This window comes from Phyllostomus hastatus, unplaced genomic scaffold, assembly GCF_019186645.2.
Source record: "Phyllostomus hastatus isolate PE091 unplaced genomic scaffold, TTU_PhHast_1.1 phas_contig_64, whole genome shotgun sequence".
Classification (NCBI taxonomy): domain Eukaryota; kingdom Metazoa; phylum Chordata; class Mammalia; order Chiroptera; family Phyllostomidae; genus Phyllostomus; species Phyllostomus hastatus.
In genome coordinates, this window is record NW_025333928.1 from 10,587,142 (window position 1) to 10,614,015 (window position 26,874).

General features: G+C 51.8%; 1 protein-coding gene across 3 annotated transcripts in view; it reads right to left on the reverse strand.

The window, feature by feature from the left end:
• Positions 1 to 26,874, reverse strand: part of LOC123825556 (katanin interacting protein) — a 189,798-nt gene that overhangs the window by 126,840 nt on the left and 36,084 nt on the right. For 2 of the 3 annotated variants that reach the window (XM_045849079.1, XM_045849077.1), the window contains exons 3-5: positions 25,797 to 26,090; positions 8,884 to 8,960; positions 862 to 1,031 (exon numbers count right to left, since the gene is read on the reverse strand). In XM_045849079.1, coding sequence (XP_045705035.1) covers positions 862 to 1,031; positions 8,884 to 8,960; positions 25,797 to 26,090 — 541 coding nt within the window. The remainder of the gene's footprint in view (positions 1 to 861; positions 1,032 to 8,883; positions 8,961 to 25,796; positions 26,091 to 26,874) is intronic. The other variant, XM_045849080.1, reaches the window with a different exon arrangement.

Here is a 26,874-nt window from a genome sequence, read left to right on the forward strand (position 1 = left end):
TTCCTGGCGAGCCTGCAACGTGGGCATAATGAGTCCCATTTTACAGAAGAGAAAGCTGAGGGTCAGAGACGACCCATTTGCCAGGGGTCTCAGAGCCAGAAAGTGGCAAAACAGGGCTCAAACACAGCTTCCTCATTCCCACTCATCATCCTACAACTTGCAGCGCACTGGTCTTCCGGGCAAAGCCGCTTGCTTTCAGGGGCCCTCCGGCACCCCAAGGACAGGCGCCCTTGTCAGTCTCATTTTAAGAAGGAAGAAACAAAGGCGCAGAGAGACAGGACGGCCTCCCCAAAGCAGCACGGCCGGTTGGGACCTGCCTCCACGTACTCTGCCACTGCATTCACTCAGCCACCAAATCACTTTTGGTAACTGCATGGGGCCTGCCACTGGGTTGGGTGCTTTCTATTCTACTTCAGACTTTCTGTGCTGTTATTATAGGACACACAAAAACCACTTAAAGCATGCAGAATATGGAGTAACTAAATTCAGAAATGAACAGTGGAATCAAAACAGTGATTAGGGACTGAAAACAAGACGTATCAAGCGAAAATCAGGCATAATCAAAATAACCCTAGACATTTCCTCAAATTAAGGCACTTGAGACTCAGGAAATGCAAAAGCCCGGAATTTGCTGCTCTGACCTTTGCCCTGGGGCAGTAGAGGCCAAGACTCGTTTTAAAAAACATAAAAAAGAATTTCTCTCTCTCACTCACATGCTCTCTCTTTCCGGCCAAGTGGGTATTGTTAACTTGTAGAGGTTACCTAACTGTGTGCTGATGAGTTTACACGCACAGGATGTGGCTCCACGGTTCCTACTCAGTTCACCAAACTACCACTTAGCCAGGAGGGACCTGCGCTCACCCTGTGTCCCCTCGGCCTGCGAGGCGCTTCTGGAGAAGTCAGAGTGGACAGCTTTCCGCAGCGATGTCTTCACTTCGGAATTGGCCCCGTTGACGTAGACGGAGAAGCCCTGCTCCAGGTGCTCCAGCCTCAGCTGCACGGGGTCCTTGGTCTGCAGGTGCTTCAGTATTCTGGAAGAGAAGTGATCGCCTGATCTTCATCATCTGAGCTGGGCCACTACCCACCCCGCTCGGGGGCAGAACTGCTGCTCTGGGTGGTGGCCCAGCCGTGCGTCCACAGCCCCTAAGCAGCCCATCGCACACAGAGGGCAGCAGCGAGGGGAAGGCTGTTTCAAGTCCTGGAGGGCCATTTCTAATTTAATTCTGAGGCTCAGCTGCACATTAGCAGAGCACAAAGGCGCACGTGCGGGTGCCACAGTGGCCGAGACAGAAAGCAGGCCTGTGCCTGGCTCTCCGGCATAGTCCCGGTGGCATTCGTCTCCACTTGCTGTGGGTGGTGGCACTTGGTTTGGTGTGGAAGCAAATGGCTTGGGGGCTGAGCCTTTGTGAGAGAGAGTTCATGCAGCATGCCGGCAAACCAGGCACCCCCAGCAGGCCGGCTGACTGAGTTTTTGCTTCAGTAAATAAAGGTGCTCTCTCTCACCCTGTTAGCTAACTGTCATCATTTCCTGTTCAGATGCAGTTAAAACCATATCAGCGCAGGTTCTGTTAAGATTAACAATGTGATTATCACGCCCTTGCGCTAAAGGGCCTGGGCTTGAGCGTGGCCGGGGTCCAGCTCCGCTTCCCTGAAAGCCCCACCTTGCACTCAGCATGGTCCTCCCCAACCCGTGCACTGCCACAAGCGGCGTGCAGCATCCTCCTCTGTCCCCAGAGCTGCTCCTGTCCGACACCAAACCCACCGGCATCATCACAAACCCCGTGCACACCCCCCACAGCCAGACTTGCTCACGGGCAGGAGGAAACATCAATGACCGACGTGGCCACAGGCACCGTCCTCCCTCCTCAGGGACTGACTCCCGCCACACCGGCCAAGTGCACATTTCAGAAAAGGGTAGAAACTGCACAGAGCAGGGGGTCAGACTCATTTTCACCGGGGCCACATTGGCCTCGCGCTGCCTTCGAAGGGCCGGGTGTAACTTTAGGACTGTGTAAGTGTAACTACCCTTAGCAGTTAAGTGAGAGCTCGGTGCTGCTGCCGGGTAGAAATAAGATGCCGGGCCAGACTCGGCCCACGGGCCTGTGTTTGCGGCCTGTGACACATAGGGTATGTACCACCTGCCAAATTCCATCCTAAATGCTTTCTATCAACACTCAAGTCGCACTGGTCTTGGTAGTTACATCGTATAAAGTTGCCGCAAACACTGAATTAGTGATCAGTGAACCGCAGCTCCTAGAGGAAAACACAGGATTTGGTTCCTGCGAGCCTCTGGTCACAACGTTCTCCCCAGCCGACCGAAACACAAGCTTGCTGCACATGTGTTTCTATAGAAGGCCCCCTTGTTCAGTAGGGTTGAGTCATTTGCACTGAACTCACGGCCAGCAGCACTCTAACTCGCTCCTGAAGGAAGCTCACCTAAACCGTGCGTCTTCCCTGTAAGAAGCACCTCAGCCTTCTCATACTTAGCAACGCTAGAGAGAATGTCAGCGCTACGCCTGTGGCCTGTTTAAACAGCAGGATCACCAACAAAAAGCACGACAATGTGGAAAACATGGCCCTAAGTACAGCACAAAGAGGGCCCTGGTTACAGAGTGAGAGCTGACACAAGAAGGCAGTGTGGCCTTCTACTCCTCGGCTGAGATCATGCAGGCAGTGGGGATCTCTGTCACTCTGCAGATGCCTGTGCGTGACTGTGAAAGCATGCAGACATCAATTCTGGAGTTACAGATACACTTTAGTGAGCAGGTGAATTCACAAATATGAAATAATGTGAGTAATGAGGATTGCCATTAATCACTACAACCATCTACGGGGTAACTGCATTTATTATCTCCACTTAATAGATAAGCAGACTGAAGCACAGAGAGGTTAAGTAACTGGCCCAAGGTCACACAGCTGGTATGGTGGCAGGGCTACGATGCAAACTTAAGCAATTTGGCTGCAGAGTCTTCACCACAACGAAGACAACTTAAAGCTACGGAGATGATGTCAAAACTGGCAAGCTTAGACACTGCTGGTAACTCACAGAAGCTTCTCAGAAGTTAAATAAAAATACAGAAAACACCACATGCTTGGTCTTTGCTCTAAGCACATTCCGGCAAATTGTTCCTGATCGGTCATAATGAAACCCTGAAAGCAACCCACGCGTTCAACAGCAGGAAAGGAGAAGCCGGGCTCTCACGCCACCACTACAATTATAGAGAATCTGCCAAAACATGGGGTGTTGCTTAGGTTCTGTTCGGGGTTGGGGGGGATGAAAATGGGAGATTAATAATGGTATACATGTGGTAAGTGCAAAGTTGGAAAAAAGTGTGTTTGTGGACCCCAAATGGAAGGTGACAAATGTAAAAATTCAATCAGTTGTTAAGGTAGGTGGTGGCATTATGGGTGATTTCTTTGTTTGTTTTTAAGCAGTTGCTACATCCATCTTTTCAAAGACAGTGGCAGGAACATTTATTACAGACTGCTTATCTCTTGCCAATTTCGGGAGCCTGGGAGATGCCTGATTGTGGGGCAACAGCCGGGAAACAGAAGGAAAACACAAGTAACTAGGAGACAATTTCCAAACACAGCAATAGCCACTCTGGCTGGAGCAAACAGCCACAGGGCTCCCTCCACGGCACCAGCAGTCCCGGGAGAGAGAGGAGGGAGGGGAGAGAGGACGGCCCGCAGGGACCCCAGGCCCGGAGGCCCCAGCGCGGGAGGAGGGCTCAGAACCTGACCACCTGGCAGAGAGTGCCTGCCTCGGCCTTCCTCTGGAGACCGCACTGTCTCCTGATGCTACCTCAATGGTTATGGGGGCGTCCAAGTCCCCAGAATCTGGGGCTGGCACCCCACGTGGGCCTCCCTTTAAGCAGGATAATTTATGAAAATGTGGATTTATGAAGCTGATAAATGAGGAGATAATTATTCAAACTGTGAAAGGAATCGCTAAAGGAACTCTGCCGCAGCTGAGTACATCAGTAACATTCAGGTGGCATCAAAGAAAAGTGTTTTTTTTAAAAAATTGATAGCCTGCTTTGCATAAAAAGCGGCCCTAGGTGAAGAAGGGGATTCGGAAACATCAGACGGAGGCCCTGCCCTATCGCAGACGAAGACGCAGCCGCTGCCCCTGCAGCCAGCCCATGCTGTCCTCTCACGGGGCTGGTCTGTGTGCAGCGAGGGTGTCTCTTCACGGGCAGGGGAGCACCCGGGAGCCCTCTCTGCCTTCCCACCCTGGGAACCTGAGCCCCTGGGCACGGGGGCCCACGCTGAGTGTGAGCAACAGCAAGGAACACTCTTGAGACCTATTTCTGGAACCAGTGGCCCCCAGTAGCTCCAGGTCTAGCGAGGAGAGAAGGCGCAGGAGCACGTCCTGGTACAGCCACCATGCACCTAATGCACGGAGCGGTCACCATTTCTATTTCAGCCATATTGACTTCATTTGTACAGAGAGCTTTTGTGCACAGAAAAGGAAGTGGAGACACCAGGAACTGGCACCCAGAGTGTCACGAGGAGTGACGGAAAACACGACATGCTTGTGGCTGGCGGGTCGAGCACACGCGTGGCCGAGGTGTGCGAGCTGAGCCGAGCTCAAGGAGCGGGCAGTGCTTTGCTCAGAGCCCGGCTGTGACTGGGCTCCAGGCTGGACATTCCCGTCTCTGAGCATGGAGGTCACGGTGTGGCTGTGGACCAGCCACGTGGCTCCTCCGGACCCCAGTTTCCCAAACGGTCAACTGAGGGTTCTCTCGGGTCGGGCACTCGAGGGCTGTCTGGATGTCAGCTCGGGGAGAAGGCATGTTTGACATTAAATGGTGAAGATGATGATGAAGAAATCAAGCTTGGGTGGTGGACTTATTAGGGACCCTCAAGCACCTTGTCTCGCTGAACCCTTCCTGGCCCCACGATTCAAGCCCTACCACTGGGCTGTTTTGTAGTGAGCCTGCCCGAGGCCTGGGAGCCAAGGAAGCAGCCAGCATTTCACTTCCGGTCGGCGGGGCTCCAGGCCTGTCTCCCAGCCGCCATTGTGGTCTTTCCTGTCCCCTTACCAGGTGTCACCACAGGCGCCCTGAGCAAGGAGGGCTCAGGGAAGGAGCAGTGACTCCCAGCTGGGGGCGTCTGGAGGTGCTGGCACTGGAGTCCAGCCCTGAAGTATGGGGGAGCAGAGAGCAACAGCGCCCACACCCGGCCACTCCTTCCAGAACCTGGGTGGCCCAGGGGCTCTGGCGTTGATTCCCTAGGGTGTGACCGCCCACCCCAGTCCGTGTGGGTGGAGGTGGCCAGTGTGGAGGACGAATCTCCCTCCTGGGAGGTGCTGCCATTTCCCCAGCGTGGCTGGGGGTGGGTCCCCAGGTTTCCTCTTCTGTAAAATGAGGCCAGGATGCCTACCCCTCTCTGGGTCATCACGGGGATGGAATGGAGACCAGGCTGAGGCTCCCGCTCAGGGAGCAGCGCGTGGAGGCCCCCACTGGATGCTGGTTCTCCCCTCCCTTCTTTGTGCCTGAATTTCCTCTTGAGGCAGCAGGTTCGCCTCTCATGTGGGTATGTTTTCCTATAAGTTTCCCTCAAAGACCTTTCCCAAACAGTCAATTATACACCTGCTGGATTCCTGTATCTGGCCCGCCCTCCACAGTTGAGAGGTGAGCGTTGCAGCCCCCTTGGCCGTGGGCTCTTCAGTCCCTCCTCGTATCTCACGCTGTGATTGCTCTGCTTGCTCTCTCGTGAGTCCCGTCGGGCATGGATACATCTTCCAGAACCACCAGGCCCCTCTGGGAGAGTCTGTGCAGTGTAAACTGGGACGCCACACCTCCCAACTTCTCCGGGAGCACAGGGTCACTTTCTGCTCCTTCTGGCATACTTATGGGTGGCCTGGTGCTCACTTGTCAAAGCCTAGGGAGTTCCTCCAGGGCAAGGGCTGTGTGGTGGACACCTGTTCTTTCTGCCTGCTCAGCACCTGCCCCCCATCTTCCAATCACAGCCCTATAGATTCCCTACTTCCTCCACTCAGTTCCCTACTTAACCCAGTTACCTACTTACTCTGCGTGGTTTGGGTGAGACTCATTCCACCCCCAGCTTAATGGGTGGCCAAGGAGCGGCCCTTCAGCCATGCCACCTGACCAGGCAAAGCAGGTGATGAGCTCAGAAGTGAAATGGGGCCCCGGCCTGGCCAATGGGAGCCCTTACCAGCACTCTTCCTGGAACCACTAGGAAAGGAGTACTCCCTTCCCCTCCAGGTAGGACATAAACGTGGGGTTTCCAGGAGCTGCCTGGGCCCCCATGAGGGAAGCACCTGCCTGAGATGACTCCTACATGGGAAAACAGAGCTAAGAGATGGAGAGTGACTGATTTCGGTGACATAATCTGAGCACCTGGATCCAACCATGCCTAAAGCCAGACAACATCCAGCATTTTCTATTCCATGAGCAAGTTTCCTTGCTGCTTAGAGTCCACCCACCCTGGGCTTCTGCACCTTCCAGTAAGGACCACTGACACAGTCTGCATCCCCCTCGTCACAGTGCTCCTCACACCAGTGCCCGGCTGATGCCGGGCACTGAGAAGGAATTCTGTGAAGTCCTACTGCATGAATAAAAGAGGAACGTCACCCAGCATCTCGTGGGCAGCTGTGCTCTGGCAGGTGTCTCCCGAGAACCTACCCCGGGGACTGCACGCCCCTTCTCGCGTCACGAGGCAACCTGGACAGCAGCCGGCTCTCACCTCCCTCTGGGTGTGGTGCAAAGCTCAGGCTGTTTTCCATCCCGGCCCTCTAACTCGACTTCCAAGTAAACTGCAGTTTCTCCCTGCCCATTCCCTCCACGCTGAACTGGCTGCCCTGGCAGGTTTCTCTCCACTTGATTATTTATGACAAAGTCAAACAAAACAGAGTTAAGAAAGTACAGCCCAGCCCCACCACTTCCTGGTTGCATGACCTTGGGCAAACCACCTCCTGCTCCGGGCCTCCACCCCTCGTCTGTCAGGTGGGCGCAGCAACGGCACCCACCCCATCGGGCAGGCACTGTGCGGATGAAATGAAATGATGACAGGATGGGGGCGCCTGGCAGGTGGCTGGGACTGCAGAAAAGGTGCACTCCCCTTCCACATATGTGTCCACCTGGAGGTGTTTCTCTTTGGCTCCCCCCTCTGATCTCCCATCACCAAGCCAGCTCCCTCTTGGTGACGGCACCTCCCCCAAATTTCATGGCAACTCAGGTTTGATGTATTTTTAATTGCCTTTGTGCCACAACCCTGTCACTGCATATTCTCCTACACACTGTATCGGCTGGTATCTCTTTGATCATGCACTTATTGATCCTCTGATTAATAGGAAGCAAATTGTTCCTATGACATTCTCCTCCCAGAGAAGTCACATTTATTTGATTAAATGATCACCCAGGTGTTGGGGGCACCACCCAGCCTTCCTGAAGCTGAATAAAAATCAATGTGCTACATGGTATTAATGATAATAAAAAACCCACATTGGGCCAGTCAGCACAGCCTTCCACTGTCCTGGCTGGAGGCCTCCCCTGGGTTGGAGGGAGGTGGGCAGAGAGCAGCTGGGCGCCGAGGACAGTGCCTCCCAGCAGAGGGGGCATCTCTGGCTGGTCCTGGAGAGCTGTCTCTTCAGAAGTTCTCCACCAGGGGACCTTTGGCCTCACCAGGGAGCGTCCAGAAATGTGGACAGGTGCTGTTGTCATAGATACTGGGGGGTCTTAATGGAATGTAGCACAGGGGCCAGTGGACAGGAACACTAAACCCCTACAACACATGGGATTACCTTGCACATAAAAACTTGTCTCATGCAGCATGCCGCCAGGGCCCCAGGTGACGAGGACTGGGAGTTCAGCTAGTCCAGGAAGAGCTGAACCCACATTCAGGATGCCAACCCCCGGCCATCAGGCCCGCAAGACCCCTAGCCCATGACACAGAGGCCCAAACGGGCACCCAACCCTTCCCTCTCCGCAGGTCTGCTTTAGGGGCCTGCAGTGTTCTTCCATCTGTTTTGTGCTTTCGTTTGAATTCATTATAAACACTTTAAAACACAGGAGGTTTCACAACACTAACCCAGATTTCTAGCTTCGCTGGCAACCCTGGAGGACAGGAACCCCTGGGCCCATGTTCCCACAAGCAGCTGGCCCGAGCCAAGCACCGGAATGGGAAAATTCCAGGCGCCCACTCTCCCCGCTGAGCCGGCTTCCCAAACCGCCTCACCCCTCCTGGCCTGTGAGTTTGCAAAGCCGGCTTCCTGCAAGGCCCCAGGCCCGAAGGCCAACACACTGAACTAAACTGCACTTCTGCCGCCTTGCAGATTTTGGCAGCGCTGAGGACGCTGATGCCTCTCTCAGACCAGACCCCCTGTTCTGACTGCGCTCACTAAACACTGCCTCCATCCACTGCCAGCTCTTTCAAGAGCCAGCACTCCAGAGTCAAAATCCACACTAACTTAACTTTAAATGACACATGGACCAACTCCAAACACAAATGTAAAATGACTCCACCTTCACAAAACAAGGCATGATTACAGCTCAGATTTCAAAGGACCAGCACAGCCTGTGAGATCACAGACTGGACTATTCGGGTGATTACGGCACAGGCCCTGCCAGATTCTAGCTTTTCAAGACAAACCCACCTTCTCCCAGAACAGAAACAGGGAGGCAAGAGGGGGGCGGTGCTTACACGGGGACAGTTAGCTACAGCTCAATCAAAGATGCAATTAAATCAGTGAATGGAGACACAGGAGCTGGCACTGCAGATGATGTTCCCAGCCTCTGAGTGGAGGTGACTGCATCCCATCCCTATGTGAACCAGAGCCTGCACGCTGTTAATAAAGCTAAATAGGGTTTTTATTTGGCTAATATGAAGGGCTGCCGGTGAGTGGCTTCATCTTACCGGTTCCTCTGCTGAAGCAGTATTAAATACTCATCATGTTTCTCATCAAAGTCTGTCACCATGTCCTTAGTGTAAGCCTGAAACAAAGAAACAGAGCAGTGTGATACTGGAGCGCAGGGAGGCACTTACTGAGGCCCAGACAGCACGCGCAGCTCGGGAGGCAGGGGCAGAAGCTGCCCTTGACGCAGGCTTGGCTCCCTAGGCGTGTCACTCTGGAGCCCCAGAGCCCCAGAGATTGTCTGATGCCCCAGTGGGTCTTGAACACACACAACTAATGATCCACAAAAAGAAGGGCAAGTCCTCAGCACCACTGTTCATTCCTCCCATGCCCTGTAAAATCAAGGGCTTGAACAAGATCTGGGCTTCACTCTTTTCTCCCACTCATTATTAACTTTTCTCAATTTTCTCAATCTGTTATAACCAGATGCCACGTAAATCAGTTGTTTAAGAGGGGATCTCATCTTCCACATGCCACTGCAAGAGAAATGTGTGCTTACTATAAACAACTCAGTCATTACAAAAACATATGACTCAGAGAGTGAAGGCCCCTTTAGAGCTGACATTTAGGGCTGTGCACCTGCCCTTTTGGCAACAGAGCTCTGGATTTCCTTCGGGGAACAATTCTGCCCTTTCCTTCAGTTCACTGGTTTTCCCAGATGCCCTTGAAAGTGCCTTAGTTCTCCTCTTGGGTCACATGACCTTGGCCCTGGTCTAACCAATCAGCATAGTGCTTCCCCCAGCCACAGTAATTCACTGATCCAGGGTTGAACGGGGACCCCAGCTGGGCCCCTCAAAGCCAGCCCTGGGCTTTGCTGATACTCTCAGGGAAAAGCTGCTCTCCTTCCACTGCGGTGCTCAGCTGATGAGATGCAGGTCTGGAACTGCCTGAGAATGAAGTCAGTAAAGAAGACAGCACTTCTGAGAGACGGAGAGAGAATCCTAATGACATCGTTTGAGCCCCTGGATCCACCCATGCCTGAAAAAGTACCTAGGCGATTTAGTTATGACTTTACAAGTTTCAGCTGAGCCCTGGCTGGTGTGGCTCAGTGGAATGAGCGCCAGCCTGTGAACCATAAAGGTTCAGTTCCCGGTCAGGGCACAGGCCTGGGTTGCAGGCCAGGTCCCCGGTTGGGGATGTGCGAACGAGGCAACTAGTCGATGTTTCTCTCACACATGGATGTTTCTCTCCCTCTCTCCCTCCCTTCTCATCTCTCTAAAAATAAATAAATAAAATCTTTTAAAAAATAAAGTGACATGCATATACTAGCAAAATCCCCATTATAATTTGACATATATCCCTCAATGTTTCTCTTTGTTTATAATATACATATTCATAAATACATAAACACATATTCCTTTAAGCAAAACAAGATCATACTATAAACAACGTTTTGCAACTTTCTATGTTCTTTAAATAACTTTTTGACAAATGGATTAAAGAGACAATATCAATTTGGTTCTAGTTACAAATTAGAGGGATTAAGTTTTAAATGGCAAGTAGGACATTAGTAATAAAAATGCAATTTGTGTGAAAATCCAAACCATTAACATTGGGAGAAGATGGGGTGGAGGAGACTCTCCATTGTTCTCTTCTTCGTTTGTCAAAATCTGGCTTTAAGCCCACTGCTCTACCAGAGCCCCACCCTGGGGAACCCAAGCCTCCTCACCCAAATACAACAGCTCCTCCCTTCCTCTTCCTGTCCAGCAGCTCCAGGCCAAGGGGAGCAGCCGACCACCCATTCCTGCCCCAGTTCTCCTCCTCCAGCTTCTGCAGTTTCGAATGAGCCTCCTTTCCTTCCAGCTTTCTGCCTGGGCCTCTCTGGCTGCCCTTCCTCCTTTGGCCGCAGACATGGACGGACATGGTCTCTGTCCATCCCACCTTTCTGGGTCTCTCCCCTTCTGTCTTTACTTCCCTTCCGATTACAAGGAAATGGGCCCCCTGGCTGGGGAACCCAGAGGGTCACTCCTAATCCAAGGCCGAGGCCCAAGGAGCGCTGGATGCAGGACACTGGGTCTGGGGAGGAGGCTCCAATCTCTCCCCGAAATGACGAGACGTGTGTCGTGCAGACCCTTCAGGCAGCATTCCCACGCGCGTGATTCTCCTCTGATCTTCAGAGCAGCCCTTGCAGTGGTTATTATCACCCCACTTAAGACACAAGGAAACCCATCCAATGCATCTTAAAGGGACTTGGATCCTCCTCCAAGGCAATTTACATAACCATTTTGAAATATTGAAATGACCGCTGACATATTACAGTATGGAATGAAACATTCTATGACATTTTTAGATGAAATATGAGACTTCAAAGAGATCTCAGCTGTGCTAGGCTGCCCCGGGCCCTCACTCACACTCTCCAGGAATGCATTTACACTCCCTCGCCAGGAGGAAGACGGTCATCAGAAAGACTGGAAGAGCACAAGCATTTATCCAGCCAAACTTTTTACAAGCCTGTGCTTCTCAAATGCTAATGTACACACCAATCACCTGGAAATTATGCTGAAATGCAGACTCTGATTCCGTAGGAGTGGGAGTGCGGGGCGTGGCATTCCTAACAAGCTCCTTAGGGCCACACTCTGAGTAACAAGACCCTAGATTAGTCCTTCTTATTCCCACTATTCACAATACACCCACTTCTAATAGGCTGTCTTTGAACTTGAGCTGAGAAGAACACATGTTCTGGAGTCCAGCCTGGCTCCAATTCGCAACGCTGCCATCGGTTCCCTCACTCGTGGAGTGGAGGTAATGACAGCACCTGTCCGAGTGGAGTTTCCTTCCCTCCCGGGTGAGCGTGGACTGCTCACAGTGACAGCGGGAGGGACTTAGCACAGCACCTGGCACTTAGATCTCAGCGAACGTTAGTTACATTCACATTTACAGAGTTCCATTATTTAAATACCGCTATCCTAGCCCCCTCCTGCTCCCACCCATGCTCAATCCCACCTATGCCTTCATGATTCTATTCCTTCCTCCAGAAATCTGCTCCACCCCCTCCAGCCTCCACCCAAATTTTCTCTAAGGCCCAGCTCAGTTCCCCAAGTCTCCATGAAACCTTCCCCTGACATTCTCATCCACACCCACCTCTGCTCATTCTGAAACCCTGTAATTAGTATTAAATGATATACAATACAGTGTGGGAAAGTGTACGACTAAGTGCTAAATTGTTGCCACTTGACTATATATATTGCTCACTAATTATCTGGGCATTTGGAGACTTTGGAGTCAACCCTGACCTCTCTGCTTCTTACCTGCTTTGAGCCTCAGTTTTCTCATCTGTAAAAAGGGAACATTAATCAGGGTTCCCACACAGGGCTGCTCTAAGAATTAACTAGGAGAAAAGTGGAAGTAATTTAGAATCCTTTCTTTCTTCTCCCTTTATAAACCCAGTCAGATTATAAACCCTGGAGGGCAGAACCACAGGGAAGCAGAGGGCACACTGTCCGGGGCGCCTGTCCCAGGCGCCAGCCTTAGCTCCACCACAGTAGCTCAGGGAAGACAACCCGTGAGGCAGGCTTGGTGCCAACTCAGCCAACCCTCACCCCAACTCTGATGGGGCATCAGACACTGCCTTCCCAGCATGACACACTTCTCTTCGTTGAGCCTTTACTTCTCTGGCTATACAATGGAGGCATTAACACTTAGGGCACCCCACAAAAGTGTGAGAACCTTGTGAAGTGCTAAAGCTACCACCCTCTCGCAGCTGACATTTATCAAGCCCTTACTGTGGGGCTGTTACATATGCAAAGGAGGATTAACAAACACTCTGACCCAGTGTTTACTCAGATATCAACTTGCCAGTAGGCTGTACCCAACCACCAGTCAGGAGCTGCCGGCAGGGCTCCTGCCCCCACCCTGGTCCTGAGAGGAATGAGCGGCACCCCCTGCTGTTGAGCACCCAGTCACGCAAACGCACACTAGCCGAGGGCCCCTAACACCAGCACGGCCCGCTGGGAGTTCTGGAAACACCCATTCTATTGAATATACAGGGTATTTTTCTGGGAAGAGAATCCATAACTTTCATCAGATTACCAGGGACCAAACACAGGAGATAAATGATTATAATAAAATGTATAAAATGTGGAAGGATGAAGCCAGAGCCACTTGCTATTGAGGCACCATTGCTGAGCCAGCCTGTGACCTTGTTAAACATGACTCCATTTCACTCTCCTGAGCTCATCCCCAGGACTGGATGTTACTGGGGAGCAAGAACAGAACTAGCCGCTCCCTGCAGCCACAGGCAGAAGATAACCTTGGAACAAACTGCAGCCTGGAGTTACAACGCCCGACAGCCCCAGGGCCTCACAGCAGCGACCCTCCACCCCTTTTAAATCCAATTATAACCCAATGAAAGCTCAAAGCCCCTCTCTCAATGCTAGTGTGTGTCTCCACACGGTGCCCCTCTCCTCTCCTGGAGAGTGAATACAAACTTTACTCTCCGCACTCTCTTCTCTTTGTGAGTTCTTTCACAGCCCGCGTCACTGACCACCCTAACGTTTGGTGGCCTATATGGGGACATTCTCTATTTCTTCCTCTTTCCCAGCCCCCTGAGACCTGTGACTAGGGGAGCAGGGGGCAGCGAAAGCTCGACCCAGGCTAACCCCCTAACCCTGCCTCTGTGAGGTTCAGAGAGAGAATCCTAATCCTTCTCCTCCATCTTTCTGGGCTCCGAGGACTGCCTCCTCCTCACCCATCTTCACGGCCAGCGATCATTCAGTAAGTCTCTCTGAATCTCGGGACGAAAACATCCCATGGGAAGCGGTAGCTTACCTCCCTCCCCCTGTCTCATTGTCATAAACCCGGTACTGGGTCTATCACTTTCGCAGGGCTTTGGGGGGGTGGGGGGACACCTCCAACCACCTCCCTGCTGGCCGGGCCTGCCCTCGGGGCCCAGGGACGCCTGGCTCTGAAGCAGAACCTGGTGTCCGGCCGCTCAGCTCCAGCCACAGCCCTCTAGTTCATTTGAGTTGGGGATGCCCTCCTCAAACCTTCCCCTGCCCCTCAGTTGTTCTCATCCCCAGACTCCCTTCTCTTTTCTTGTTTGTAGTTCTCCGCGTGGGCAGTCCTCAGTTGACCCTGCCCAAGGACTCCCCATTGGTTGTCTACTTAAGAAATTGAAGGCGCCCTGGCTGGTGTGGCTCAGTGGATTAAGCGGGCCTGTGAAGCAGGGTCGCTGGTTCAACTCCCAGTCAGGGCGCATGCCTGGGGTGTGGGCCAGGTCCCCAGCAGGGGGCACATAAGAGGCAACCACACACAGATGCTTCTCTCCCTCTCTTTCACCTTCCCTTCCCTTCTCTAAAAGTAAATAAATAAAATCTTAAAAAAAAAAAAAAAAAGAACTTGAAGGCTCTGGGACTTACCAAGCCCAAGGCCTTGATTTTCTGCTGCAACACAGCCTGGCCTCAGTACACACCGGGTGGCCAGGAAGCCTGGCCCATGAATGGGTCTCTTAACTATAATACTACCCTCCAACTCGGCCTGTACTGTTGCCATCTCGATCCCCTCCTTAGGTTTAGTAATTGAGAGGAGACGAGATTTTAACCTCCAGCTGGAATTCCAGGCTCCTCCTAACCACCCGTTTCATTCCAATTTGCTGCACTCCGCCCCCTCCTACCCCTCAGCCCACCCCGTATTTGTTTCCAGCTGAGCGGCACTCCAACCCCTTAAGGCCACGCTGCTTTAATCAGTGTTACCCAGAAGAGGTGATGCTATTCCTTACCTGCCTAGCCCACGCCCTGCATTCCACTACCATTTGGCATTAGGTGTGGCTCCACGGAGCCCACGTTGAGTAAAGCAAGGGTACAAAGAGGGAGAAAATCTCACCCACCTCCCAGAGGAAAACATTCTGTGTTCTCCTCCTGGAGACCTGGGAGCTGCTCAGTCCTGGGAAAAACTGGGCCTGCCTCTCTAAAGTCTGGGCTTTATATTGTTCTTTCATGTCCTTTCATAGTGATGACCACTGATCAAGAAATTGTTATCTTGAAACATTACATTTTACAAAGAAGCAAAGTTCTTTATTGATTGCATTTTAATTGAAACTACAACCATGTCATTTAAATCTGGTCATTTATAAACAGTCACTGTTTTACTCTAATGCATTTGCAAATGTATCTTTGAATAGGCACATGAAAAAGACGCTGACTTACTCTAAGTTACAGGTATCTAAGTAGTTCATGGAAACGCTGGCAAATAATCAAGACAAAAAATATTGGTCATATGGGACTAAATTAACTGAAGATAATTGTTATTCTAATGACTTTGTTCCAAATATTGCTCATTTTAAATCTTTTTGTTTTCCAGATAGGAGAAAACTTGTTTTCTTCCCTAGAACAATTTATAAGTTAGACCCTCATAAGCAATATTGAAACATTATATTTTCTCCCTACCGAATCCCTCCTGAATTTGGCAACTCTTAATGAGTGAGTATTATTTTCATGCAATATGTTTGTTGCATAGACCCGGTAGGAGTCTGTTCCCTTTATAATAGCAGCAGTTTGCAAGTGTGGGTTCTTTAACCAAGTCTTTCACTGAATGCCATGACTGAAAGAGTCAGGCCTGGACTCTGAATGTCACCGGAAAGCCTTCAGGAAATCAGATGGACTTTCGAAGACAGCGAGAGCCCCCTGGAGAAACGGCCTGGCGCCTCGCTTGGTCACGCGGCTCCTGGCAGTCTTTCCAGGTAAGGAACGAAGGTCACTGTCCTGAAAGATGGCCAGGAAGGGACCTCAAGATATTTGGGAGACCTCAAGAACTTGAAGAATCCACTTAAACCAATAGGGATTTCAGGCAAAGCCACATGGCCACTGTGTGGTTTGGCTCCTTGGCCCCGAGAGGCTGACCGAAGCTCCATCTGCAGGTTCCCAGTGAAAGGCCACAAGGCGGATCTGAAGAGCCTGTGTACTCAATTACCATTCTTGCTGCGTTCGTGCATATAATCAGGCTGAATTGAAACCAGCCTACTGCAGTCTCTTTGATGAAATGAGGGTGATTTTAGGGAGAGAAACTGTGTTTCAGTGGAAATCACAGTGTCCAATTTGACCCACAAACTGAGTCCTAGTTTTCCTGGTTTCCTTCCCAGCTAATGTTTCATTTCTTTCTCTCATCCTCTGACTTGGAATTACTGAGAACCACTGATGCGGTGCCAGCCATGCGGCATTCACCTCCTCCTCCACCTCGCCCTCTCTGGGATATTAAGTTCAATATTATCTGGCCTTGGTTTTCCTGACTAATTCCCTTCCTAGGACCTGTAGCAGCCTTTTTCTTTATTCTTATTTTTAGGCCACGTCTCCTAAAATATCTCATATCCTTCATTCAGCGGAGCGTCCAGGCTCTGAAGATTCCCTCCACAGACGGCCTCCAGCCATAGCTCTTGCTTTTCCGGCTGTCCAGTTCCACCCTCTTCTCCTTAATGACCCACACCCGGGCCCATGGGCAGGGACAGCTCTATACCCCTAGCCCGCCTGAAGTAGTTACAGAAGAAAACACCTTCGTCCCTACTTCCCAAAACCAAAACTGGGCCAAGTCATTAAGAATAAATCCATTTTAAAACCAGAGAGGGGAATGAAGGGTAAAGCCAACCCCATTTGCTGTTGTGGCACCATTTGCTGAGCCAGCCTGTGACCTTGTTAAACATGACTCCATTTCACTCTCCTGAGCTTCTGTCCCCAGGACTGGACGTTACTGGGGAGCAAGAACAGAACTAGCCACTCCCTGCAGCCACAGGCAGAAGATAACCTTGGAACAGACTGCAGCCTGGAGTTACAATGCCCGACAGCCCAGGGGCCTCACAGCAGCAACCCCCTTTTTTTAGCCAATTATAATCCAGTAAAAGCTCAAAGCCCCTCCCCTGATGCTGGTGTATCTCCCCACACCATGCCCCTCTCCTCTCCTGGAGAGTGAATACAAATTTTCTCTCCACACTCTCTTTGTGAATTCTTTCACAGCCCGTGTCTCAGACCACCCTAACACCAAAGATCTCCATATGAGAGAACTAAGAAGGTCCCCTTGAGGGCGCAGCCAGGCCCCCATCCTTGGGAGTCATCTGCGAAGCCTTTCTCACTCGCCCGCTCCACATTCAATCCATCGGCTCCACATGCAAACTACCGGATATCCAACACCACACCACTTCTCACCACCTGCACCTGCCACCCTGGTTCAGGCCCCCTCGGGGGCCTCCTTCTGCTGCCCTCAGCCCTGCTGCCTGCTCTCCCTGCTGCAGCCAGGGGGCCGTTAGGAAAGGTGAGCTGGGGCATGCTCTTCTCCACGGGTTCCCCCAGTCTCCAGGCCCTACACACTACGCCTGCACCAGCAGCTCTGAGCTACCTCCCACCAGTCCACTCCAGCACCCTCCACACCCAGCACACTCCCACCTCAGGGCCTGGAGTTGCCATTTCCTCTGCAGGGAGTGTTCTTCCTCCCGGTAAATACCCAGATTGCTCACCTCCTTCAATGTCTGCCTCAGATCTGCCCTTCTCAGGGAGCTCCTCCCTGGCTGCCCCACTTAGAACCGCAGGCTGTGCACAGACACAGCGGCTCCTAGTCCCCCACTGGCTTGATGCCTACTTTACCTTATTCAGTGTGTCTTTCATTCTGTGGGCTGTCTGTCCCCTGTACTAGAATGAAAGGTCCATGAAGGCAGGCACCGTGTCTGTGTTGAATCACTCGTGTATTCTAAGCCCCAACATGCAGTGCGTACGCACTGAATACTAACTGAATAAAATAAATAAGGAGACATTTGAACTGAGATTTTAAAGTTGAAATGTTTTCTGGGCAACAAGAAAAGGCACAGGCATTCTGGGCAGAAGGATCAAGGCAGGCAAAGTTTTGAGGGCCTAAACAAGCCTGAAACATTTATTATGGCCGGAAGTTGGGTTTCACTGGAATAACGGGTGCCAAGGAGGTGCTAGTTAACCACAGCAAAGGGTCTGAGGAGTTTGTATGTGACAAGAGCAAAGCCTCACTGCCGTAACCATTGTTCTTACCATCTTTATCCCTAACACTGGCCTCAGAGACAGAGCCAAATTTTAGCAATAGCCATATCATTAGTTCTCTCCAAGGGGAAGACATGGAATTGGAAGGAAACACCAGGGATCAGTTATGCAGAAAGGAGCAGGACAGAGTCTGCATTTCAGGAGTCACGTTTCCTCTGAGGCCAGCGTGCTGGACCTCTCCTGACCAGCGCTGATTTACGGGGCGCCTGAGCCACGCAAACAAGCAGCTGAGACGCAGCATTGGCTTCCAGGGCTTGTGAGTGTCTCTGTGTCTCCAGACCTAACCTGGCAGGTGTCCCCAGCAGAGAACAATAATTTCAAGTGGTTTAACACTAAGGCTGTGAGAACACTGTGTCTGGTGGCCCTGCAGAGTTCACAGAGCACTGCCACGTACCTGAGTTACTCTGCCCCCCTCCCCCAACGTGTCACACGGAACTGAGGGACGATTTATGAGTAATAAGTGAGTGCTCCAGATTCCTGGGGCCCACTCTCCAAGCTGCCTCAACTACCATCTATTATGCTCACTGTGGGCCTTATCGTGAGTGTCACCAACAAAATGCTACTCTCTAGAATCACTGACCCCATTTAGAGAGGAGGAAACGGAGGCATTGAAAGCTGAAGCAAATTGCGTGCAGGCCACAGGCGTCTAAGTGGACAGTGGACATTTGCTGTTTTCGTCAGCTCAGCATCTACACATTTTCCTCTGGTTACAGCACCTCAGTTTTCCTGCAAAACCACCTCTCCTCCACTCTCAGTCCACATGGCGGGGGGTGGGGGAATAACACCACCTGCACATGACCGAATCCTGGCCCATCCGGGTATTCTGTCCCGCTGGCCATATGACTGGTTCAGGGCTGGGCATGCACCCCAAGCCAGGCCAACAGATGTGCCTCAGGAATTGGTCGAGTCTGCTGGACAAGTTCCTATCCCTCTTCCCTGGAATTATTAGCTGACATGAGCTGAGAGCTACCAGGACTCCGGCGACTCGAGCTGAGACCTACCACAAAGGAAGTCACTTTTATCAACTGATGAGGTTCACCACTATGAACATCCTTCTATGTCCCATGGAGGGATCTGTCCAAGAGGGACTTCGACATAGGGCAGAATTGAGGACAGAGGGAGACAGGCCAGGCAGAAACTACATCCTCTTAACTACATCCATGTTTAACTGCCTAAAGCCAGCACTACCTTGGCCTTTTTAACCCCAAGAGCTAATACATTTGTGTTTTGTTTTTTTTACTCAAGTCAGTTTAAATTGCCTGTGTGTGTGTGTGTGTGTGTGTGTGCGCGCATGTGTGTGTGTGCGTGAGAGAGAGAGAGAGAGAGAGAGAGAGAGCGAGCTATTAGCAAGCAGTAGAGCTAACACTCTGGGCTGCCTGAATCCAAAGTCTGCACCATGTCCTAGGGCTCAGAGAAGCATTTAGTAGAGAACTAAATGATGCCTTAATGAATGTTCTCAATAATGGCCCTGTACCCACAATAAGAGACAATCGGAATATATCTTATGGTAAAAATAACCTTCTATTCTTCCTTCAAAACCCTCCCCAAGTACCAACTCCTCTGTTCTCCCAGTGATTCAGTTCTTCGTGTGTAGTAAGTTTTTAATGCATATTAATTAATTGAATAGAAAAGGAGAGTTCTGAGTTGACTTTTTACTGCTTTTGCTGACAAATCAGATCTACTCCCATCCCCAAAAGAGGAACAACAAATAGTCTGCAGTCCCTGTGCACACACAGCAAACGGAAGCCGAGCAATCAAGGCCTAAATCAACAGCTGACACTACCCCCTAGAGGTGGAGAGAAACAACATAAACACTGCAGCGAAGATCTGAGTTTCTCATGCCCTAGGTAGAGAGGAGCAAAATCCTGTGTCGCCCTGGTGGGGTGGTTCCGTTGGTTGGAGTGTCACTTCATAAACTGAAAGGTTTCAGGTTCGATCCCCGGTCAGGGCACATACTTAGGTTGTGGGTTTGATCCCTGGTCGGGGTGCATACAGGAGGCAACTGAAAGATTTCTCTGCCTATTTCCCTTTCTTTCTCTCTAAAAGCAATGAAAGAAATGTGCTCAGGTGAGGATACTAAAAAAATCATATGCTATGCACACACCAGATATATAAAGCAAGGAAGCGTTTGCTTTATTTCTCAAATGCCTTAGACCTACACTTATTAATATGCTATCCTGATAGGTACCATCTTTTACTGCTAACAATACATATCTTGAGATTTTTTATTTAGTTTCAGGATTTGTAGAATATCAATGCAGATCCAGATTCTAGGATTTCATCCTGGACTCCACAATGCAGTACGCTATATCTTATAGAAAATGTTTAGAAAATGTTTTAGAAAATGTTTTTCTAAACATCTTTAGAAAATGTTTTTCTCCCTGGCTGGTGTGGCTCAGTGAATTGAGTGACAGCCTGTGAATCAAAGGATTGCTGGTTCGATTCCCAGTCAGGACACATGCCTGGGTTGTGGGCCAGGTCCCCAGTAGGGGGCACATGAGAGGAAACCATACATTGATATTTCTTTCCCTTTCTCCCTCCCTTCCCCTCTGTCTGAAAATAAATATATAAAATCTTTTTTAAAAATTTAAAAACAAAAATTTTTCTTACATAGTTATCTAAAAAATCATTTTAAATACATATCTGTTAGAAAATAATTAACATGTCTTTTGATTGTCAGATAAGTTTTCTTGTACAGTATGTATTATAAACTAACTTGTAGGCTGGCAAATATAGATGTTCTCTTTTTAACATCTTAAATAAGTTCACTTAAAAACTGCATATTATTGCCATAAATGAAAAATCTTTCACTTGCCGTAAATAGAAAGCAGACATAAATTCGGACCTACTAAAATAGTACATGATTGCGTGGCATCTACAGGGCTGTGGAATGCTGCAGGCCACGCACTGGGAAGCCTGGTGCCAGAACTTCCACATCCACACCGCCCCGCCAGGGGGCAGCACTGACCTCACTGTACAAATCAGTCCACTCACTGAATATTTATTGAACACCTGTGCTGGAGATGCGCAGTGAGTACATCAGAGTCCCTGCTGTCACGGCTCTCACATTTCAGGGGCAGGAGGCAGGCAATAAAAAATAAGTAAATGTGAGGGGGGAAGTGAACAAAAAAGTGGGTCTGTAGTATGTCAGACAGTGCTAAGTGCTACAGAGACGGGAAGAGGGCATGTGGGAAGGAAGGGGCACTGTATTAGCCAGGGGCCAGAGCAGGCCAGCAAATGGAGACTGAAGAAGTGGTGGAGGAGAACCCTGTGGGAACCTGGACAAAGGCGGCAGGAATGGCCAGTGCAAAGGCCCTGAGGCTGGAGCAGAAAGCAAGGAGGGGTTGGGGGTGCAGAATGGGTTGGAACACAAGGTAGAGGCAGTGGTGAAAACTCTGTCAGGCAGCCAGGAAGCTGCTGGAGGGGTCTGAGCAGACCAGGCATCATCTCAGCTGGGTTTAAAGAGAGGCGAGGTGAGCAGAGGCTGACCCCACCCCTCCTCACCTCGCAGCCCTGCTTCCTAAGAGCTTGGGACGGGACTCAGGCTTGTGAGGGCCTCTGGAAGCAGGTCTGCAACATAAATAGTCTCTGACTCTTAAGGAGGAAGAGAGGCTTGCCCGCTCTCCCACTCCCAGGCTGGTGCTGAACTGATTTAGGGCTGCTGTTACCAGTCAGTCCCACAGGACCGGCTGCTGGGCCTGATGGGAGGAGAGAGGCAGCCTAGGTAGAATTTTACCTCCTCCAATCTCTGCTTCCACCCCCTGACTCACCTTAGAAAACTTTTCCTTGTAAGGGAATGAACCTCCCACGGAGTGTATCCATCTCTGGGACAAGCTGAGGGGCCAGAATGGACACACCCCTGCCCCTCAGGGGCCTCTTCCCATTTATTCCACAAATATTTCCTGAGCTTCTCTTATGGGTTGGGCAGCTGAGCTAAGGGCCAGAGAGGGAGGGAGATAAATGTAATCTGACACACCACCCTGTCTGGCCTCATTTACTCACACACATACAGCACAAATACACACACAGCACAAACACACTCTAAACCCCCTGGGACCAATAGGCCTTCAGGCTGTTTCTCAGAGATGCTCAAATCCCTTCCACGCCTGGGGCTGCTGCACTTGCTGTCTCCTTGCCTCCATTTCCTCCTGGCTCCTGGGCACGTGTGGCCCTTCCCGGCCCCTGCGACTGCCCCAGGCCTTCTCAGCCTCCTCCAAGAGGCAGCACTTCTCACTCCCTGCAAGTGTCTGTGTGGGTTTCTCCACTGGGACACCGGTCCCTTGAAGGCAGGGCTGGTGCTGACTCCCACTGCCGTGTTTCCCGGTTCCCAGCACACATGGGGACTCACAAAGTACTTGTGGAAAGGAAAGACCAATGAGGAAGAGAAGGAAAGGAAGGCAGGAAGACCAAATCCCTGTTCTCAAGGCACTTAGAGCAGAGGCCACTCCAAGATAACTGTTCCTTCCGATGCCACGGGGCAGGTGGTGTCCAGAGAAGGTACCTGTGCCAGGGGGTGGTGACACAGTGCACAGGGGATTGGAGGCTCTACAGAGGAGAGGACAGGGTGCTGTACTGTAAAGGTGCTTACTAGGTGGATGGGGAGGGCAGGAAGGGAGAAACAAGAAGAGCACCCAGGCTGAGAACAGCGCATGCAAAAGTACAATGCAACGAGGCCTGGGGGCGCCTGTCTGGGGGCTGGGATGGAGAGTGGTCAGGTGTTGATGGTTGATCCCAGGGGACAGCCAGAGGGGACTGGATTTTGACATTCCAGGCTTGCTTTAAACCTGATGAGGGGCAATGTCTGTTTGTGTCAATGACCCACGCATGCTGAATGGTGGGAAAAGCCTGGGTAGGGAATGAAATCTCATGTCCAAGGGGGTCAGAGGTCCTACATTCAACGTTCTCTCACACCAGAGTCAAATTCCTGCCATATGAGATCTCACGGATGAAGGATGTAAAGGAGACTGTCCACAGTGTCTCCCTCTCACCCCGTCCCCCACTGACCACGCGGGGCCTCGATCCTGTGCATCTCCCTCTCTCTCCCACTGCCCGCTCTTGTCCTTCGTCCTCCTTTCAGGTTGACTGAGCACCTCCTACGAAACAGGTTCATTTAGGGGCCGAGAGAGGGGTGTGCTCAAGTGAAGAGGATGCACATGGGAAGTGGATGCGGGTGAGAGTGGGCAGAGAGTAGGAGAGACAAGAAACGACAGAGGGGCTGGAGCCAGGGGCCAGGGGAGCAGAGGACGGCACGGGGCTGAGCAGGCCAGACCACCGAGTCACATGGGCTGCAGCAGGGAGTTTTGCCCGTAACCTCAGACCAACGGGAAGCCACCCTGTGCTGCTGGGGTAGAGGGCGGATGCTGGAACAGAGGCTGGAGGTGGCCCAGCGCGGGTGCTGGGGAGCAGGCAGGAGGCGGCTGGCTGCAGGTGTTCAGACCAGAGGTGTCAGCAACATGGAGGGGATGGGGAGGGGGTATTTTTACGATGAAGGCGCAGGACTTGGTAAGGGGCTGGAAATGGGGGGAGAGGTACGGAGGTGACTCCGAAGTTTCTGGACAGGGGGCAGTGCCATTCCCAGACAGGCGAAGGCCGGAAGAGAAGCAGGGCTGGGCTTGGTTTCGGGCGGTTGTGTTGAGACTGTGAGGCACCCAAGAGGAGCAGCTCATGGCTGGCAGCTGGATGTACAGGTTTGGGGTGCAAAGCTTCACAAAACTGTTCAGATGCCCCCCTTTCCCTGCTCACGCCCCTCCCAGGCTGGGCGACACCCTCCCTTAGCTGTGTCCCTGGAGCAGCCTCACGGGCCGCTGTCTGGCAGAGTATTTACCAAAGCCACCATGGAAGTAGGCCAGGCGTGTGTCGTGGATGCTGAGCTGTGGACCCAGGTCGCTCACTCACACCCAGCTGCTGGGACCAGGGGAGGCTGGCAGATCCCAGCTGTGTCCCTTCTTGGGAAGCCTGTTTTGCCCAGGTTATGCCTACTGTCTGATACTGGTTGATGCCAAGGGTACCAAGACCCAGGCTCCTTGCCTCAGCTGGCAACCACTCTGAAGGGCCCCCCATCCCCTGTGGGACTGCAACAGCCTGCATCGCAGTTCAACTCCCCCTCTGCCCAACCCTGCTTTCCCCACGCCTCACAGACATTGTCCCTGAGAGTCCTGCCCCACCAGCCTCCTTCATGGACATCCCCAGCCCAGAGTCAGCTTCCTAGGGACCTAAGACAGTCTGTTCCTCCTCCATGACTGTGAGCTGCTGGAGCAGGACAGAGCCTCGGCATACCAAAGGCCATTGATAACTGCATTTTGAACAGCATGGGCAATCTGACTCCGCCCGGACTTCCCACAGTGGCCCTGAATCCACACTGGGCAGACCCAAGTCCCCGAAGCGTTAGGCAGGACAGAGAGCAAACTGAAGTGGGGAGGAGGAGGGAGACAGGTGTCAACCACTGACTCAGCCATCCCGAGCCAGTCCCGTCATCTTGCCAGGTGTTCCAGCACCACAGGAAACCCCGTGCTCACTCAGAAGGAGGGAAGTCCTGGAAATTTGTGTGCCGTCTCCACTCTCTGGGAAAGAAAGCCTTTGAAACTGTGCTTTCATCCCAAGGCCTGAAAGGCCAGAGAGGGCCCATCCTGCCCAAAGGAAAAAGCCCATTAACATCTTTGGGTATTCAGGCCGCCCCCACCCGCACCAAAAGCTGGCACCACCTTTACCTGTCAACCAATATGTAACTTCCTCACGCCCACCCTGCCAACTATGTAAGTCCCCAGCACAAGGACTCTCGGCTTGGCACTCTCGGCCCTCCGGCCGCCCGGCCTCAGGCCACACATGCGCTTGTCACTGAGGCTCTCACCGCCCCTGGCCTTCGGCCACCCTGACTCTCCCTGCCCTTACCCCACTTTGCACTGAACCTATGCCTTTCACCACTCCCCACACCTTAGCCAGGCCCGTTCTCTCCCATGAGAACGGATCACCAATAAACCCTGCTTGTACGCTGATAGACTCAATGATCTATAATTCTTTACTGCACTGGTGAGAAAAAAATGAGTTTCTGGGAGTTCCTCCCACAACAAAAGTACAATACATTCCTCAGACCACAGACCCCAATGCGAAATTCTGAACTGTGTTGCCATGGCCCTCGATTCCTGGGTCTTCACTCAACAGCTGAGCAGCTGGACCAGAGGGTCAGGGCTGGGCTGTGGAGCCAGGCGCCCGGGCGAGAACCTGCCCTGTCTGTGTGAGTGGGAGACGGTGCCTGTGCCGACTCTCCTCAGCCGTCAAGCTGGGGTGATGTCCCCCTGGCACTGTTCACGATGGCCAAGACCTGGAAGCAACCCGACTGTAGGGAGGAGCTCTGGAGACATTCTCTGAGTGAAAGAAGCCAGACACAAAAGGCTACATATTACTTCACTGCATTTATACGAAATGTCCCAAACAGGCAAATGCGCAGAGAAGGAAGTAGACGAGCGGTCCCCGGGGAGAGGGGAGTGACTGCAGGCGGGGCCAAGGGTTCCATCGGGGCGATATAAGTGTTCTGGGGTTAGACGGCGGTGATGGTTGCACCGCACTGTGAAGGCACTAAATGCTGCTTAATTGTACACTACACAACAGTGAAGTTTCTGTTGTGTAAGTTACATCTCCATACAAAAATGCAGGAAAGGGGTGAGAATGATTAAAAACATCATCTTATAAATGGAAAGTGCTTGTTAGACCACTGCCCGGCATATCGCACACACTCAGCAAAAGCCAGCAACCAGGGTGGTGCCGGCACAAAGCCCGAGCTCATGGTTGCCCAGACCAGCGCCCTGAGCCAACCCTGAGGCGTTTCATGCCGCAGAGCTAACACCCACCTGAAGTGCATGCAAAGACAAGAGGACATAACCTTTTTAAGGATGCGACTTCCCCTTTCCCTTGTAGGAAGTGGCTGAGCTGACCTGTTTCGGGGAGAGAGGCTGGGTGTGGGATCCGGTCTGCCTCCGGAGAAGGGCCCCCGACCGGCCCTCAGAACAGGCACCGGGCCGCTGACAGTCACAACCTCGGCTGTGCACCGACCGCGAACTCGACATTGCGGGTGGCAGGCGAAGACTGCTAACAAAGTTGGCCTGCATGGATATAAACGGTGCTTTTGTAAGGTCTCCACCAGTGTGTCTGTCATGAAGGGATGGCTTCGAGCTTGTGAGGAGGTGTAGGAAGAGACACAGGCCGAAGGGAGAAGCCAGGTGCACAGGCTGCAGGAGAGATGTATTTTGTGTTGAGGAGAGGAGGCAGTTGGAAGAATCTCTTCCAGCCCCTAAAGCAGCCTGTGTCCTCTCTGAATGCAGAACAGGAGCCCACGAGTTCCACCGTCTCTTGGCCTCCTGCTTGCCCCTTCCAACCCACAGCTCACCGGGGATTGCTCTAAGACACGGATCTCCGTAGCTGCCCTGGTTAAAAACCTGCGACAGCTGGCGGGCAAGGTGGCACAGGCACTCTGGGGGAGTCAGGTGGCAGCAGCCACCAAAACAAGACAAAGCCAATCCCTCCATGGCTCCGATGTACTCCGACCCAGCCATTCCACCCCTCGGAACCTACTGGAAGGGCACACACAGGGGCGTGAGGAGGAAGGTGCAAACCACTAACACCTTTCAGGTGGGAGATGGCTGCATAACCCTCGGTCTGTCCATACCATACTGTAAAGAGGTGTTTGTTTTTTTTTTAAAGATCTACATCTATTTGTGACACCGCGGATGGACCTTGTACAGTCCAGGGAGGTCTGGCAACTCACAAATTACGAAATCACATTACAGAACAACACATTCATTACGACCACATAGTGTTAAACACAACACTCCAAAAATGCCACCTGTGTTTCAGGGACGCACTCAGGCACACAGACGCATGGAAGAGGCCTGGAAGCATGCACACCAGGCTCGCGACAACGGTCACTGCTGCAGGGGAGACTGGGATCGGGGAGAGGAAGGAATAGCAAAAGGGATTGTAGCCTTATGTAGAAGGTTAAAATAATTTTCTTAA